The sequence below is a fragment of the Ursus americanus genome, chromosome 12 (assembly GCF_024610735.1).
Source record: "Ursus americanus isolate L20-20 chromosome 12, mUrsAme1.1.p, whole genome shotgun sequence".
Lineage (NCBI taxonomy): Eukaryota > Metazoa > Chordata > Mammalia > Carnivora > Ursidae > Ursus > Ursus americanus.
In genome coordinates, this window is record NC_142138.1 from 18,151,957 (window position 1) to 18,170,454 (window position 18,498).

Genomic DNA, 18,498 nt, shown 5'->3' on the forward strand with positions numbered 1-18,498 from the left:
AATTAGAATTACCTGGTCACCAATGGAATCTTTCATCAGGGACATTTTTTATTTTTTTAGATTTATTTTTCCAGTATCATTTTTAACTTTTAAAGCAGCTTTGTCAAAGTATAATTTACACACCATAGCATTCACCTTGTTGTAAGTGTACAATTAAGTAATTTTTAGCAAATTTATGGTTAAAAAGCCATCACCATCATCCAGTATTAGAACATTTCCCAACACCCCACAAAGTTTTACCCTCATCATTCATTGAAATCCACAGGCCTGGGCAACCATCAGGGACAGTTTTTAATGTTTTAGTTTTGTTTGTTCATTTCATGTCCCAGATTAACTTCCAGGCGAACGAAAAGAAACTTATTAAATAGAGTTTTGGGTTTTTTTTGTTTGTTTGTTTTTTTTAGAGAGGGAGAGAGGGGAGGTAGGGACAGAGGGAGAAGGAGAGAGAGAATCTTAAGCAAGCTCCATGCCCAGTGCAGAGCCCCAACAGGGCTTGATCTCATGACCCCGAGACCATGACCTGAACCAAAATCAAGAGTCAGACGCTTAACCAACTGAGTCACCCAGGCGCCCCTAGAGATATTTTTTTACAAGGCCACTTAGCAATATATTTATATACAGCATAGTACTTCCCTCACAGAGATCAGTAACTTTCTCGCAGTGCTGTGGGGAGTGTGCTTTTCTTTGCTCTCTCAGAGGGCCCATTGGGCTGGTTTCTTTGCTTTCTCCTTCCTCAGGCCTATCTTCATTTTCCCCCTTTTGCCAGTGCTATGAGTCCTTCTATGCAAGGTGCTATACTAGCTGTATTTATGGAATGCAAGAGGATTAGCAGACTCTGGGCAGTCTACCAGAGAACAGATGTTTTGGGATTATGTGAATAATGCCTGGATATGGGAAGAGGTGACAAAGGATCACCTGGTGTATGGCCATTGACTTTGGTGTTTTCTTTCCTTGCCAGTCCCATTCCTGTATCTGTAAGTACTCAAACCCAAACAGAATATTCAGTTAAATGGAGCAAATTCTAATCACAGGTTAATGAATATTCATAAATACTCATTTGTTGTGACTTTCTTCTATAAAAAGAAAATTTTCCATTTACCCAAATATAAGGCAACCTGAAATAATGGCCCATTTTAGTATATAAACTTTTAGGGTTCTAGATGAAATAGTCAAAGGTACGTTCACAGTATTTACTTCATAAATTTAAACACTCATATTTTAAAAACTGCCAAATGTTAAATTTTTGCCTATTCTCACATTTAATGACATAATTTTATTTGGATTCTTTCAACGCATATATATGTTTATAAATACATTATTATTAGAATCACCTTTCTGTCGTTTAATACAGTTTTCCGAATATATCATCTTAATTTTCATCTAGGTTGTTTGAGATACAGTAATTTTTGAATCCATGCTATCAGTCAGAATTTTATCCTGATCTCAAAGCACTCATTTGCATAACAATAGACTTTAAAAGAATTCCTTTTGTAAGCACATAGTGATGATCTTCACAATATAACCACTTACTCTGTTGTTTTTAAAGTGCTATTTAGAAAGCTTGTTTATAACAACATTCAGTGCTCACAGTTTGAAAGGCATGCATCCTAATTACTAAATCTGTGTTAAATTTCCTAACTTGCTTCTTTTTATTTTCCATTTCTGATCCTGTCAGGTGACCTGTAAGCTCCCTAAAATGGCATTAAAATTGTTTCCACCGCAGGGGTGCCTGGGTGGCTTAGTCGAATAAGTGTCCATCTCTTGGTTTTGGCTCAGGTCATGATCTCAGGGTTGTGAGATCAAGCCCCACGTGGGGCTCCATGTCAGGAGCCTGCTTGGGATTCTTTCTCTCTCCTTCTCCCTCTGTTCCTCCCCTCACCCCCAACTTGCACACTCTCTTAAAAAAAAAAAAAAAAATGGTTTCAGCCCTAATGTGTTTTGTCTGCACAATATTTTATTATCTTTAAATAATTATATCTTCTTGTTTTGGGCATTCTTTTCTTCCTTTCCTGAACTCCACAATGATGGCAGTGAAAGGGGGGAAAATTTTTTTTTCTCTACCCTCATTGGTTCTCTGGCTGGGGCCCTGGAAATTAAGCTGATGAAAAATTAACAAAAGAAAAACAATTTGTTAGCAAGTGTGGCATGCACTCATGCAGTAGAAACTCAGTGATGAGTAACTCAAAGGTGTGGTTAGAACTTGGGCTTGTAGAGCTTCTTAACAAAGAACAATAAATTTATAGAGAAGTGACAAGACAAAGGAAAAGGGGTTTAGGTTTAGGGTCAGAGCTGTAGGAAGGTAAAATAAGGGGGGAATTGATGGAAGATAAGGGCTGTTTTAGTTAGGTTTTTATGTATGTTCCTCTTGCTGCCATCTCTGAGCTAAAAAAAATCTAGAGTCATCTCTGGTAATTAACAGTCAGGGAAGATAGCTTTTCTATGTGTGCTGTTTCTCATTTGTTTCCTCTTGGAATAATCCTTATGCCAAAGTGGCGTATTTTTGATAGAATGGTCTGATTCTCTATAACAGTTACACACATAATATCAGGATGGGCTTGAATCTTTATTTGCCCTTCTCTCAGAAAGGTGCTCGTGTGATGAAAATTTATTATCTAATATTACAAGCCTTGGATAGATTGTTAAAACATTTGAATACCTTACAAAATACGTAATTCTCAATACTCCTTTAGAGAGTGCCCTCCAGAAGGATAGAGTAACATTATCACTTCTATCTTCATTATAATATCCATTTTGGGCTATAGATGTAGCTGTATTTGTGGAGCACAAATAGTACCCAACTTCTTAAGTTTACCTTTCTCTCCTACTCCCTTACTCCATTTTAATTGATGGATAAAACCATCAAGATTTATAGATATGGTTCTTTCTCTCTCTCTCTCTATCTTTTCTCTTTTTCTTTTCTTTTCTTTTCTTTTCTTTCTTTCTTTCTTTCTTTCTTTCTTTCTTTCTTTGTATTTATTTATTTATTTGACAGAGACACAGCGAGAGAGAGAACACAAGCAGGGGGAGTGGGAGAGGGAGAAGCAGGCTTCCTGCTGAGCAGGGAGCCTGATGCAGGGCTCATTCCCAGGACCCTGGGATCATATCCCGAGCCGAAGGCAGACGCTTAACGACTGAGCCACCCAGGCGCCCCATGGTTATTTATTTTTAGGTGTAGTAAAATACACATTGCAGTAGCCCCTGCCCCCTCCCCCCCAATCTCTGGTTTCACTTTCACAGTTTCAGTTACCTGTGGTCAGCCGAGGTCTAAGCAGATGATCCTCCTTCTGACAGATTGTCAGAAGGTCGGTAGTAGCTTAACACCTGCCTGCATCATTCACCTCACTACATCTTATCATGTAGGCATTTTATCATCTCACATCATCATCATAAAAAGAAGGGTGAGTACAGTACAATAAGGTATTTTGAGAGAGAAAGAGACCACATTTACATAACTCTTATTACAATATAATTGTTCTCATTGTCAGTTATTGTTGTTAATCTCTTACTGGGCCTAATTTATTAATTAAACTTTATCATAGGTATGTATGTATAGGAAAAAAATAGTATATATGGGGTTTGGTACTATCCTTGGTTTCAGGCATCCACTGGGGGTCTTGCGATATATTCCCCAGAGATAAGGAGGGGCTACTGTACATGAGATTTACCATTTTAACCATTTCTAGGCTTACAGTTCTACTAGCTTTAAATACGGTTGCATTATTTTACAGCTAGTACCACCATCCATCTCCAGAACTTTTTCGTCTCTCCAGACTGAAAGTCTGTACCCATTAAACAGTAACTATGCATTCTCCCCTTCTCTCGTCCCCTGGCAAACAACCACAGTTCCACTTTCTTTCTCTCAGAATTTGACTACCTTAGGTACCTCAGTTAAGTGGAATCATACAATATTTGTCCACTTGTGTGAGGCTTATTTCATTTAGTATAAGACCTTCAAGGTTCATCCACATTGTAGCATTTGTTGGAATTTTCTCCCTTTATAAGGCTGAATAGTACTGCGTTGTATGTATGTACCACCATCTGTTTACCCATTCATCAGTCGATAAGCATCTGGATTGTTTCTTCCTTTGGCTACTGTGAATAATGCTGCTGCGAACACTGGTATAAAGTATCTGTTCAAATCATTGTTTTAAATGTTTTGGACTATATACGCAAAAGTGAAATTGCTAGATCATATGGCAAGTCTGCTTCATTTTTGAGGAGCCACCATCCTCTTTTCCACAGTAGCTGCATCATTTTATATTCCCACCAGTAATGCACAAATTTTCCAGTTTTTCCACGTGTCTGCTAATAACTGTTTTCTGTTTCTATTTTTTTAAGAAGGTACAAAGTAGTATCTTATTGTGGTTTTGATTTGCAGTTTTCTAGATATTATTATTAGGAAAAGTTGAGCAACTTTTCATGTGCACATTGGGCATCTTCATATATTCTCTGGAGAAGTGTCTTAAGCTTTTGCCCCTTTTCAAAAGATCTGACTCTTGACTGAGGATTATTTACCTAAGACCAATTCTGTGTTCTTATTCTCTTCTCTATTTAGAAAAACTCATTTTTTTCCTAAAGAGCTAACCCTCTATATTGAAATTCAGATTCAGATATCAGTTTTCTTACTCCTCAGTTACATAATTGCCATTAACATTTTTTTTAAGTCCAAAATTACTGTAAAATTTCTTCTAAGTACTCAGCACTTACCGCTTCCTCCTTACTCACTTCTCTAAGAAATTCTTCTTCTTTTATTCTAGGCACCTAGGTCGTTGTATCTCCTTTCTCACCCCAATTTAATATTGGAGTTGAGTTCTATGTTCTGTAGGCTTCATTAGATATCTGATAGAGTTCTATACTTAGCTATATTCATAATCTATATGGAAAAAGTTAGCAGTATTTGTTACTTCAGTTTATGAGACCTCCTTCTCTTACCGTTGAAGCCTGACCAATATAACGTTAATATAAACAAGGGACCATGTAAAAGATGTCATTCACCTTTTTTGTTTTGAACGACGTACACTTCCAACAATAGAGAGTAACGGTGCTGTTCATCTTAAGTGAATTGCGGTATGTTCCTCTGGTGGCCCTAATGGTATCATTTAATTTTATGCCTATAAAAATTTGTATGATATCATAATAGGGGCGCCTGGGTGGATCAGTTGGTTAAGTGTCTGCCTTTGGCTCAGGTCGTGATCCAGGTCCTGGGATTGAGCCTCTGGTTCTCCCTCCTCTCCCTGCCCCCTACTCATGCTCTCTCTCACTATCTCTCTCTCTCTCTCTCAAATAAATAAATAAAATCTTTTTAAAAAATCATAATAAAATATGTTAGTGAAGATTGTATGTTCTGGAAGATTATAACTTTTGGAAACCATAGAAGACATATATCAAAGGAAAACAAGCAGAAAACCCAAATTCCTTGATTGTGCTTATCTGCAGGTTTTAGGTTTGGATAACTGGTATTCGCTAGGCAGATTAAAGTGATAGGGAGGGCAAAGCAAGAGCTTAGAGCTATGAAAATCTCCCAACCAGGTGTTTTGGGATTGTCAGTGAATCTATTGAGGTTGTGATCCAACATGATCCATGAGTTAGTGTGTGTCAGCCATTGACCTTTCTTGGTTGGATAGATCTTTATTCTTATAACTATGTGATCATTTACTTAAATCCACTCATTAATGTTTATAAAATGATTTTTTTTGTTAAAAAAAAAATCCAGTGTTTAAAAAAAAAAACAACAACAGATTTTATTAGCCTCTACCCTTGGAGATAGAAAGGTATCAGCGTTTGTAACTGCTTGCCACTGTATAAACCATTAACTGAGAAGGCCTGTTTGTAGGACCAGTTTTCCACTATCATTGTTATCTGGTTTGAACAACATTATAATGTTCCTCACTTTATCACAAAGTACTAATGCATTTCTGTCTTTCTTCCTCTAAAGATGAAAGAAAATTTTGGCATCAGTTCCTTACCCTCCATACCCTCATCTGAAGGAAACAGTCAACAAGGCAGATTTGATGATCTGGAAAATCTTAATTCATTAACAAAAAGCAGTCTGGATTTAGGTTTGTGGTTTTTGTTTCTCATAAACACAAATTACATTATTTTGCAATCTATTGTTTTATTTATATATATGATAACTCTTACTGTCATATTTTAATTCATTGTGATGCAAATTTAAATCTGTTTATTAATCTGCTTCAGAATATCTGGAAGAATAAACATGGCTCGTATGTCAATGGAGAACTTTCAGATTCTGTTGTCTGAGAGGACTGTATTTTCAATGACTGATTTTGCTTTTTATGAGCAGAGTGGATTAAACCTAAAACTAGTACCTTACATGCTAAATCTGAAATAAGTCTCTACTAATATATATTAAAATCTCTGAAGCTATTAAGTGATACTGTTAGCTCATTGAATGGGGTTGTTAAATATTAATAAAGAGAGCCATATTTTAAACATTTATGAAACATTTTTATAGCCATATATTATGGTCAGTTTTGCTGCATTAATAACTTAGTTTCCATTAAAGAATCCTAAAAGTATAGTGCCTCTCTTTGCCTACCCCCAATATTGATTCTTACATAATTTTGAAAACTTGACTTTAAAAAATAATTTTTCTTCATCCAGCACTGAAATATCAAAAGCTGTTATATTATTAAGATCCTTAGGTGAGACAGTTAAGTTCTTTCACAGCACTGGGATTTATAGAGCCATTGTTCAGGATTTATGCTGTCCTTCACGTGTTATGACTCTGCTTATAGGAAAAGTCTTTCTCTTTGGGCAGTTCTCGTGTTGTATGGTAATACATTGTAGGGCCAGAGTGCACTATAGAAGGTTATATAATAGTTTCTATGAATTCAGCATTATATTGAGTAAAATCTAAAGAATGGAATCCTTACTGATAAAGATTGAAGTCATCTGGGAGCGCTCTGGGTGGCTCAGTTGGTTAAGCGTCCAACTCTTGATTTCGGTGCAGGTCATGAGCTCAGGGTCGTGAGATCAAGCCCAGCATTGGGCTCTGCTCTGAGTGTGTAGCCTGCTTCAGATTCTCTCTCTCTGTCTGGCCTTCCCCACCCTCTCTTGCTTGCTGTCTCAGAAAAACAAACATAAAAGATTGAAGACATCTATGAGATGGTAACAATTGTCAATTCCCTGTGAGTTGAAACACAGCACAGATAGTTAATTTTGAATATCTAAGATTAGATGAGTGTATCCAGTTTTTCATGATATGTAACCAGTTGTGACTAGGATAAAAATGGACTTTTTCCCCCCACAAGTGTCCCATTATACTGTTTTTAAAAAATTTACCACATTTCTATAGTCCTCTGGCTAAGTACTTGGAGAAGATTTATGGCACAAGTGGATGAACAACTGAATTAATAGGCCATATGTCTTTGATTGCCCTTGATACTTTATAGCAATGTCATTACTGTTTTGGACCAGGTCATTCTTTGTTGTGGAGAGCTGACCTGCTCATGGTAGAATGTGTAGCAGCTTCCCTGCCTTCTAACCCTGATGCCAATGGTACTGTCATTCCCGTCATGATCAAAATCAAATGTCTCCAGACATTGCCAAATGTCCCCTGGGGGGCAAAATTTCCCCTGGTTGAGAATCACTCACTGCTTTATACTGTCAGGACTGAAAGGATAGACTGGCCATATGGGGTGAGCGTCTGTGGGGAGAAGCAGCAGGGTTGGGAGGAACACAGGGAAAATAGTCCCTCTTGAGCTCTGCTCTGTGTATTATCCCAGTGACTTCAGAGTTCCTTCCTCTGACTTCTGCCCATATAAGTTTCTTAGGGCTCCTGTACCAGATTGGCACAAACTGGGTGGCTTAAAACAACAGAAATTAATTCTCTCACTGTTGTCAAGGACCGAAGTCCTAAATCAAGGTGCTGTGCTCCCTCTGAAGGCCCGAGGGAAAACTCTGGTTTTTGCCTTTTCCAGCCGCTTGTGCCGCTAGTGTTTTTTGGCTCATGGCTGCATCAGTGTGATGTCTGCCTCTGTCTTCACACGGCTGTTCTCTCTTTTCCCTGTGTCTTCTCTTGTTTGTCTCTTCTAAGGACATCTGCCATTGGATTTAGAGTCCACTTGGGTAACCCAGGATGGTCTCATCTCACCATACTTAGTTGTATCTGCAAAGACTCCCCCCCCGCCCCCAAATAACGTCACATTCATAGGTTCTGTGGCTTGGGTATGTCTTTTAGAGAGGTCCCCCAATCTGCCCACTACACTGCCTTAATCTAACACTTTGCAGGGCCCGGGGAATTTATTTTTTTAGATATTATAGTTTTGGGAATGAAGTTAGACTTGTATATCTTAGATCTGTCCTCACTGGAAAAGCTTCATAAGTCCTTGCTTTTTTTTTTTTTTTTTTAAGATTTTATTTATTTATTCAACAGAGATAGAGACAGCCAGCGAGAGAGGGAACACAAGCAGGGGGAGTGGGAGAGGAAGAAGCAGGCTCACAGCAGAGGAGCCTGATGTGGGGCTCGATCCCACAACGCCGGACCACGCCCTGAGCGGAAGGCAGACGCCCAACCGCTGTGCCACCCAGGCACCCCCATAATTCCTTGCTTTTAGGAAAATTTTTTGAAAGCCTCTGGAATGCTGTTCAGTAGGCATGACTATTTGGATTAATGCTAACTGTGGGTAGGCTGAGAAATTATTAATACAGAATTGACACAGATTTCAGCAGCATACATATTGACTTCATTCTACTCAATATTTGATTTTGCTCTTGAGATCCTTTCCAGCAATGGCTGACTCTTTCAGTCACTGGTCGCTCTGTGTCACCAGGCAATCCCACAGGCTTCTCCAAGCCTCTCTGTTTCCTCAACTATAAAATGAAAGATTTGGGCTAAGTGTTCTCTAAGTCCTCTTTCAAATCTGTAATTCTTTGACCACTTTATTAGTAACAGACAATTTTAGATTTATCTCTGAACAATTAAATTTCTTTTTCTGAACAATTAATTTAAAAATTATTTTTTGAGAACCTTATGTGTAAAGGGCTATTCTTGACCCTATACTTAATCTAAAATTTTGTATCCTCTAAGAGCCTCTACTCTTCATGGGCTGTGAAACTAAACCTAGAAATTAGCATAATTAATAAGGTGAAGCATGCAAGATAAATTCCAGATCAATAATGCATTTAGTGTTACAGGTTTTCAGAAGGTCTCAAACAGAAAGTAGTTCTGTTTCCTAATCTTCCACTGTGCCTGCCTAGATCGTGCCCCAGGGAACCCTGGATGAGTATCACTGCACCCAAGAGTCAGGCACACTTACTCATTTGTATGCCTAGCTCTTCCTATAAACTGAGCTTCTGGAAGGCAAGGCTTGTATCTGATTGTGTTACCATAGCAGGTGCTCAAGAAACATTTGTCAAATGAGAAGGTGAAATGCTGCTTATGTGTGGTTATTCAACAGCATTGCAACTCCCAGCCCTCCTTCCCCCTGCAGTGGCCAGGTTACACAATAACCCCTCCTCCTCTCTACTTGGATTCTTCTTGCCTTTTTTTTGTTGACTTTTCTGTTCTTGCACCTCACCAAGTATAAACCTTTTGAAAATTTCCCCCAATTCCTCTCCTATAAACATTAATCTCCGTTTGTCCAGGAACTTTTTTTTTTTTAAACTACTTTGTTTTTCTAACCTTTGTGCGCCGGTTATGGCCCCTACCCAACACCTGCATAGGCCCTCGAGGACTCGGTTTGTTTTATGGGCTCTGGGTGCTGCAGTGCACTTGGTGAACAGCTCTGTAAAGTGCGAGTGTGTCAAGCACTGTGACAGCTGAGAAATGTGTGCCTGAGCCCCAGCACCGGCAGTCCGTGGAGGAGGAGTAGGACAAAGGGCACGGGCAGCCTTTGTGTGGAACAGGTAATGAAAAGTTTTAAATGGACTGCAGCAACCTATGAAACCCAATGCTGTAATTTAACAGGCCGCTTTTACCAGAGTAAGTGCATGGGAAACCGCTCTGCAAATAGAGCCGGTTCCCTCTTCCTAACACTGAGGTCTGGCCATTCCAGCTAGAGTCTAGTCCCACCCCGGTCTCTCCTCAGTGGGCAGGAGGCAGACACAGGCAAAGCTAGAACTCTGAGGTGATGGTATTGATTAGAGTGTTCTGCAGGAATGTAGGCCCCCGAGGACAGGAGTGAAGGGTACCTGGGGCTGGGGGACAGGCACGAGACGTCCTATAGAACCACCTGAGCCTTAGAGTGACTTTCACCCCCTCTTCAGGTTCTGTTGCATGACCAACTGATTAGATCCTGATTCCAGAGTTTCTAGACAAGATAAAAAGCAGGAGTAGTGAGTTTACTGAAGATTTGTTCCGAAGAAATGGAAAGAGTTTAGGTGATGCTTATATGAAAAAATTTAGAATAATATCTCTATTGTTTAGGATAATATCTCTATCAAGATCGTTTCTGGTTTTCTAAAAGGCCAGAGCTCCAAAAAATACTATAAATGCATGGATTTAAGGAAGGCATTTGATCACAGTTCATCATACTTGTCCCATATGCTGAAGAAAGATTGGCTGAAAATTCCTAATCAGTTACTGGGGTGTATCCTAAGGGTGATTAATGGACTTATGACAGTATGGGCACAGGTCTCTATGTGCCATAGGACTCTATGCACAACTCTGCCCTAGTCTTTTTTTCAGTAAATGGGAGAATGACACAGGTGGCATGTCAGGTAAATTTGCACATTCCAATTGGCAAAATGGCTTAGCCTGAGTTTCTCCATCTGTAAAATATGGTTGCTAGTATCTTTTCTAACTCATAGTTTGATATGAGAATCAAATGTGGTAAACAAATGCAAATGAATTCAGGAATTTGTAAACAAAGCCCTGTTAAAAATGTGTTTTCTCAATCTGATAAGCACTGGGTGATGCATGAAGTTGTCAGATCCCTTTATTGTAACACCTGAACCTCATGTAACACTGTGTGTTAACTATACTGAAATTAAAATTTTTAAAAAAAAATTTTATTTGGTTATTATTCTGTGGAATTATTTTTTTAAATAAGTGAAATGTGGGAGTTCCTACAGTTGGGACAACTTAGGTTGGTAAGGGAAAATGTGTAGTGAGTTAGAGTACAATCATTAAGGGGGTTCTTTTGATAAAATATTTCTATTGCTAAAATGTCATCTTTTCCGTGAGGCCATATATAAAATTGTAACTCCTTCCATTGTGCAGTCCCTGTCCCCTTTCCTTGCTTCATTTTTCACCATACTACTTGTCACCATCTGACATATTAAACATTTTATTTATTTAGTTTAGTATGAATAAGATTTCTACCTTGAAGGGCGTGCCCCAAGCGGATACCCATAACTATTTATTGAACGAATGAAGGATGAATGAAAGCATCTTGTATTCACTGTTATCTGGGTTTGCTCTTTAGGCATGATGATTCCAGCTGATGTCCAAGGTCCTGGCTTGCTTGTTGAACACCCTGATGTGGCCCAAAGAAGGGAGCAGGAAGATTTGCCCTTATACCAACTCCCCAGGACCCGAGTTGTTTCCAAGGCCTCGGCATACGCAGGAACATCATCTTCTAGATATACCACTGATGCATGGTATGATACCATTTATCTTTGTTTTCACATTAGAAAGTAGTTTTGTAACCACGGAACCAGCCTGAGACGCAGGAAGACGCATCTGGATCTCTACAAATGAACATCTCCAGCGCTGAGTATTGAGGTACGAAGCGGGGAGCCATGAAACTGTGCACAGATATCGGAAGATAAACGGAAGGGGGAGGGAGCCGCCGCGTTCGGGTGCCGGGAAGCGGTAGCCACTTGCACGGGAGAGCGGGCGGGGCTTGCGGTCGGCACCCGCAAAACAGCAGACTGAGACCGTGAGCCGGGTGCGCGCGCCACCAGGCATCTCGCGGAACCCCGGAATCCCGGTGCGCTCACTGGATCCAGACTGAGACCAGGAGATCCGGGAGCGCGCGCGGGGCGGCTGGCGGCATTAGAAACACAAAGGACAGAGACGCGCCGGCCCTGGAAGTGAGGGCAGGGACGCCGGGTGTGGGGCGCACATCCCGGGACGCTGCAGGGTTGAGCAGCACCAACAGTAACAGTTAAAGTGGCCAGAACATTAGTGGAGAACAGGCCGCAATCCCTCTGATCTGTGACAGAGACTGAAATTCGGCCGCTGCTGCTCTGACTCTCAGAAGAGGCACAGCAAACCGCCAGGGAAAGCCGCCAGAGAACAAAAGCCTGGAAATACCGGCTCAGGGAGTGCCCATCCCCATCCCCCCTCGCAGGGGACGCCGAGACTCTATCCAAACATGGCTGCCTGAGTATCGGCGCGGCAGGCCCCTCCCCCAGAACACAGAAGGCAGGCTGAGAAATCAAGAAGCCCACAACCCGAGCGCCTGGGTGGCGCAGTCATTGAGCTCCTGTCTCCGGCTTAGGGCGTGATCCCAGCGTTCCGGAAAGGAGTCCCTCATCGGGCTCCTCCGCTGGGAGCCTGCTTCTTCCTCTCCCACTCCCCTGCTTCTGTTCCCTCTCTCGCTGGTTAGCTGTCACATAAATAAATAAATAAAATCTTTAAAGAAGAAGCCCACATCCCTAAGATCCCTATAAAACAAGGGGCACGGCCTGGGACCCAGTCAATAATTTGGGCTCTGGAAACCCCGCAACCTCTCTTCATCAGAATGACAAGAAGGAGAAGCCCCCCCCCAGCAAAGAAAAGACAGTGAGACTGTGGCCTCTGCCACAGAAATAATGGATATGGATGTAACCAAATTATCAGAAATGGAATTCAGAGTAACGATGGTCAAAATGATGAGTAGAATTGAAAAAAGTATAAACGAAAAGGTTACTGAGAATATAGAATCCCTAAGGACAGAAATGAGAGCGAATCTGACAGAAATTAAAAATTCTATGAGCCAAATGCAGGCAAAACTAGAGGCTCTGACAGCCAGGGTCGCAGAAGCAGAGGAAAGGGTTAGTGAATTGGAGGATGGGTTAATAGAGGAAAAAATAAAAATAGAAGATGGTCTTAAAAAAATCCATGCCCACGAATGTAGGTTACGGGAGATTACTGACTCAATGAAACGATCCAATGTTAGAATCATTGGCATCCCCGAGGGGGTGGAGAAAAACAGAGGTCTAGAAGAGATATTTGAACAAATTGTAGCTGAAAACTTCCCTAATCTAGCAAGGGAAACAAACATTCATGTCCAAGAGGCAGAGAGGACCCCTCCCAAGCTCAACCACGACAAACCTACGCCACGTCACGTCATAGTGCAATTCGCAAATATTAGATGCAAGGATACAGTATTGAAAGCGGCCAGGGCAAAGAAATTTCTCACGTACCAAGGCAAAAGCATCAGAATTACGTCAGACCTGTCTACACAGACCTGGAATGAGAGAAAGGGTTGGGGGAGCATATTTAAAGCTCTTTCAGAGAAAAACATGCAGCCAAGGATCCTTTATCCAGCAAGGCTGTCATTCAGAATTGATGGAGAAATAAAGACATTTCAGAATCGCCAGTCACTAACCAATTTTGTAACTACGAAACCAGCCCTACAGGAGATATTACGGGGGGTTCTATAAAAGTAAAAAGGCCCCAAGAGTGATACAGAACAGAAAGTCACAGCCAATACAAAAAAAAGACTTTACTGGCAACATGGCAACATTAAAATCATATCTCTCAGTAATCAGTCTTAATGTAAATGGTTTGAACCATCCCATAAAACGCCACAGGGTTGCAGATTGGATAAAAAGAAATGACCCATCCATTTGCTGTCTACAAGAGACTCATTTCAAACCCAAAGATGCATTCAGACTGAGAGTAAGGGGATGGAGTACCATCTTTCACGCAAATGGTCCTCAAAAGAAAGCTGGGGTAGCAATTCTCATATCAGATAAATTGGATTTTAAACTACAGACTATAGTTAGAGACGCAGAAGGGCACTATATTATTCTTAAGGGAAGTATTCAACAAGTGGATATGACAATTATAAATATATATGCCCCCAACAGGGGAGCAGCAAGATACACAAGCCAACTCTTATCCAGAATAAAGAGACATATAAATGAAAATACATTAATAGTAGGGGACCTCAACACTCCACTATCAGAAATAGACAGAACACCCTGGCAAAAACTAAGCAAAGAATCAAAGGCTTTGAATGCCATACTCGACGAGTTGGACCTCATAGATATATATAGAACACTACACCCCAGAACCAAAGAATACTCATTCTATTCTAATGCCCATGGAACATTCTCAAGAATAGACCATGTTCTGGGACACAAAACAGGTCTCAACCGATACCAAAAGATTGAAATTATCCCCTGCATATTCTCAGACCACAACGCTCTGAAATTGGAACTCAACCACAAGGAAAAATTTGGAAGAAACTCAAACACTTGGAGACTAAGAACCATCCTGCTCAGGAATGACTCGATAAACCAGGAAATCAAAAATCAAATTAAACAATTTATGGAGACCAATGAGAATGAAAATACAACAGTCCAAAACCTATGGGATACTGCAAAGGCAGTCCTAAGGGGGAAATACATAGCCATCCAAGCCTCACTCAAAAGAATAGAAAAATCTAAAATGCAGTTTTTATATTCTCACCTCAAGAAGCTGGAACAGCAACAGAGGGACAGGCCTAATCCACGCACGAGGAAGCAGTTGACCAAAATTAGAGCTGAAATCAATCAAGCAGAAACCAGAAGTACAGTAGAGCAGATCAACAGGACTAGAAGCTGGTTCTTTGAGAGAATCAATAAAATTGACAGACCACTGGCAAGACTTATCCAAAAGAAAAGAGAAAGGACCCAGATTATTAAAATTATGAATGAAAAAGGAGAGGTCACGACGAGCACCATTGAAATTGGAAGGATTATTAGAAATTTTTATCAACAGCTATATGCCAATAAACTAAGCAATCTGGAAGAGATGGAATCCTTCCTGGAAACCTATAAACTACCGAGATTGAAACCGGAAGAAATTGATTCCTTAAACAGGCCAATTAATTATGAAGAAATTGAGTCAGTGATAAACAACCTTCCAAATAACAAAACTCCAGGCCCGGACGGTTTTCCTGGGGAATTCTACCAAACATTCAAAGAAGAAATAATACCTATTCTCCTAAAGCTATTTCAAAAAATAGAAACAGAAGGAAAGCTACCAAACTCATTCTATGAGGCCAATATTACCTTGATCCCCAAACCAGGCAAAGACCCCCTCAAAAAGGAGAATTACAGACCGATTTCCCTAATGAATATGGACGCCAAAATCCTCAACAAGATACTTGCTAATAGAATCCAACAGTACATTAAAAGGATTATCCATCACGATCAAGTGGGATTCATACCTGGGATGCAAGCGTGGTTCAATATTCGCAAATCAATCAGCGTGATACATCATATCAACAAGAAAAGACTCAGGAACCATATGATCCTCTCAATCGATGCCGAAAAAGCATTTGACAAAATACAGCATCCTTTCCTGATTAAAACCCTTCAGAGTGTAGGAATAGAAGGTACATTTCTCAATCTCATAAAAGCCATCTATGAAAAGCCTACTGCAAATATTATTCTCAATGGAGAAAAGCTGGAAGCCTTTCCCTTAAGATCAGGAACTCGACAAGGATGCCCACTCTCGCCACTATTATTCAACATAGTACTAGAAGTCCTTGCAACAGCAATCAGACGACAAAAAGGGATCAAAGGTATTCAAATTGGCAAAGAAGAAGTCAAAATGTCTCTCTTTGCAGATGACATGATACTCTATATGGAAAACCCAAAAGAAGCCACTCCCAAACTATTAGAAGTTATAGAGCAATTCAGTAACGTGGCAGGATACAAAATAAATGCTCAGAAATCAGTTGCATTTCTATACACGAATAACGAGACTGAAGAAAGAGAAATTAGGGAATCCATCCCATTTACAATAGCACCAAAAACCATACGTTACCTTGGAATTAACTTAACCAGAGACGTAAAGGACCTATATTCTAGAAACTATAAATCACTCTTGAAAGACATTGAGGAAGACATAAAAAGATGGAAAGATATTCCATGCTCATGGATCGGAAGAATTAACATAGTTAAAATGTCCATGCTACCCAGAGCAATCTACACTTTCAATGCTATCCCGATCAAAATACCAAGGACATTTTTCAAAGAACTGGAACAAACAGTCCTTAAATTTGTATGGAAACAGAAAAGGCCCCGAATCTCCAAGGAACTGTTGAAAAGGAAAAACAAAGCTGGGGGCATCACAATGCCAGATTTCGAGCTGTACTACAAAGCTGTGATCACAAAGACAGCATGGTACTGGCACAAAAACAGACACATAGACCAATGGAACCGAATAGAGAGCCCAGAAATGGACCCTCGGCTCTTTGGGCAACTAATCTTTGATAAAGCAGGAAAAAACATCCGGTGGGAAAAAGACAGTCTCTTCAATAAATGGTGCTGGGAAAATTGGACAGCTACATGCAAAAGAATGAAACTTGACCACTATCTCACACCATACACAAAAATAAACTCCAAATGGATGAAAGAACTCAATGTGAGACAGGAATCCATCAAAATTCTAGAGGAGAACATAGGCAGCAACCTCTACGACATCGGCCAAAGCAACCTTTTTCATGACACATCCCCAAAGGCAAGGGAAACAAAAGATAAAATGAATTTATGGGACTTCATCAAGATTAAAAGTTTCTGCACAGCCAAGGAAACAGAAAAACTAAGAGGCAGCCCACGGAATGGGAGAATACATTTGCAAATGACACTACAGATAAAGGACTGGTATCCAAGATCTACAAAGAACTTCTCAAACTCAATACACGAGAAACAAATAAACAAATCAAAAAATGGGCAGAAGATATGAACAGACACTTTTCCAATGAAGACATACAAATGGCTAACAGACACATGAAAAAATGTTCAAAATCATTAGCCATCAAGGAAATTCAAATCAAAACCACACTGAGATACCACCTTACGCCAGTTAGAATGGCAAAAATAGACAAGGCAAGAAACAACAATTGTTGGAGAGGATGTGGAGAAAGGGGATCCCTCCTACATTGCTGGTGGGAATGCAAGTTGGTACAGCCACTCTGGAAAACAGTGTGGAGGTCCCTTAAAAAGTTAAAAATTGAGCTACCCTATGATCCAGCCATTGCACTACTGGGTATTTACCCCAAAGATACAGACGTAGTGAAGAGAAGGGCCATATGCACCCCAATGTTCATAGCAGCAATGTCCACAATAGCTAAATCGTGGAAGGAGCCGAGATGCCCTTCAACAGATGACTGGATTAAGAAGTTGTGGTCCATATATACAATGGAATATTACTCAGCTATCAGAAAGAACGAGTTCTCAACATTTGCTACAACATGGACAGCACTGGAGGAGATAATGCTAAGTGAAATAAGTCAAGCAGAGAAAGACAACTATCATATGATTTCTCTCATCTATGGAACATAAGAACTAGGATGATCAGTAGGGGAAGAAAGGGATAAAGAAAGGGGGGGGGTAATCAGAAGGGGGAATGAAACATGAGAGACTATGGACTATGAGAAACAAACTGAGGACTTCAGAGGGGAGGGGGGTGGGGGAATGGGATAGACCGGTGATGGGTAGTAAGGAGGGCACGTATTGCATGGTGCACTGGGTGTTATACACAACTAATGAATCATCGAGCCTTACATCGGAAACCGGGGATGTACTGTATGGTGACTAACATAATATAATAAAAAATCATTAAAAAAAAAAAAAAAGAAAAGAAAAGTAATGTAAGAAAGAGGTGATAACATGAAAATCCCTATGTGGAAACTAAGAAAGTCAACCCCAAGATTGGAGGGCAACAATGTACTAAATAAACATTGAGGAGTGTAAAAAAAAAAAAAAATAAATAAATAAATAAATAAATAAATAAATAAATAAATAAATAAAAAGTTAAGTAATTAAAACATTTCTAAGATTTAAAAAAAAAAAAGAAAGTAGTTTTGTTTTTGCTCTTATTTTTATAAATATGATTATGGTGGCACATTTGGAAAATACAGAAAATATGAATAAAGCTGAATATTAGACAATTTCTATGAGAATTTCACATACTTAAAATTGAAGCCTATATACAATTTTGTATTCTTGCAGTTGTGTGGAAAATGGATTATGTAGAATATTTATTAGAGAATATTATTAGAGAATAAGAGTTAAGAGTTTATTTTAACAATGTAAGCAAGACATACAGATTAAGGAGGGAATGGATTTAAGAGTTAGAGAATTTGCTGAAATTGGAACTGATAACGTGTCAGGGTGAGAAGACATAGTTGAGGATGACTTGTGTTTCTGGACTGGAACAATAAATGGATTGTGACACCATTAATTCTTTCATATGTGATTGTAGGAGCAAAGGAAGCAACTTAAGTGCCTGTTGATAGATGAATGGATAAAGAAAATGTGGTATTGTGGCCCCTGGGTGGCTTAGTCGGTTAAACATCTACCTTCGGTTCAGGTCTTGATCTCGGG

The 18,498-nt window shown here is 39.8% G+C and overlaps 1 protein-coding gene across 6 annotated transcripts in view; it reads left to right on the forward strand.

The window, feature by feature from the left end:
• Positions 1-18,498, forward strand: part of PATJ (PATJ crumbs cell polarity complex component) — a 345,082-nt gene that overhangs the window by 102,683 nt on the left and 223,901 nt on the right. For all 6 annotated transcript variants that reach the window (XM_087865951.1, XM_045802203.2, XM_045802205.2 and 3 more), the window contains exons 21-22: positions 5,936-6,059; positions 11,391-11,565. In XM_087865951.1, the coding sequence (XP_087722077.1) occupies positions 5,936-6,059; positions 11,391-11,565 (299 nt within the window). The remainder of the gene's footprint in view (positions 1-5,935; positions 6,060-11,390; positions 11,566-18,498) is intronic.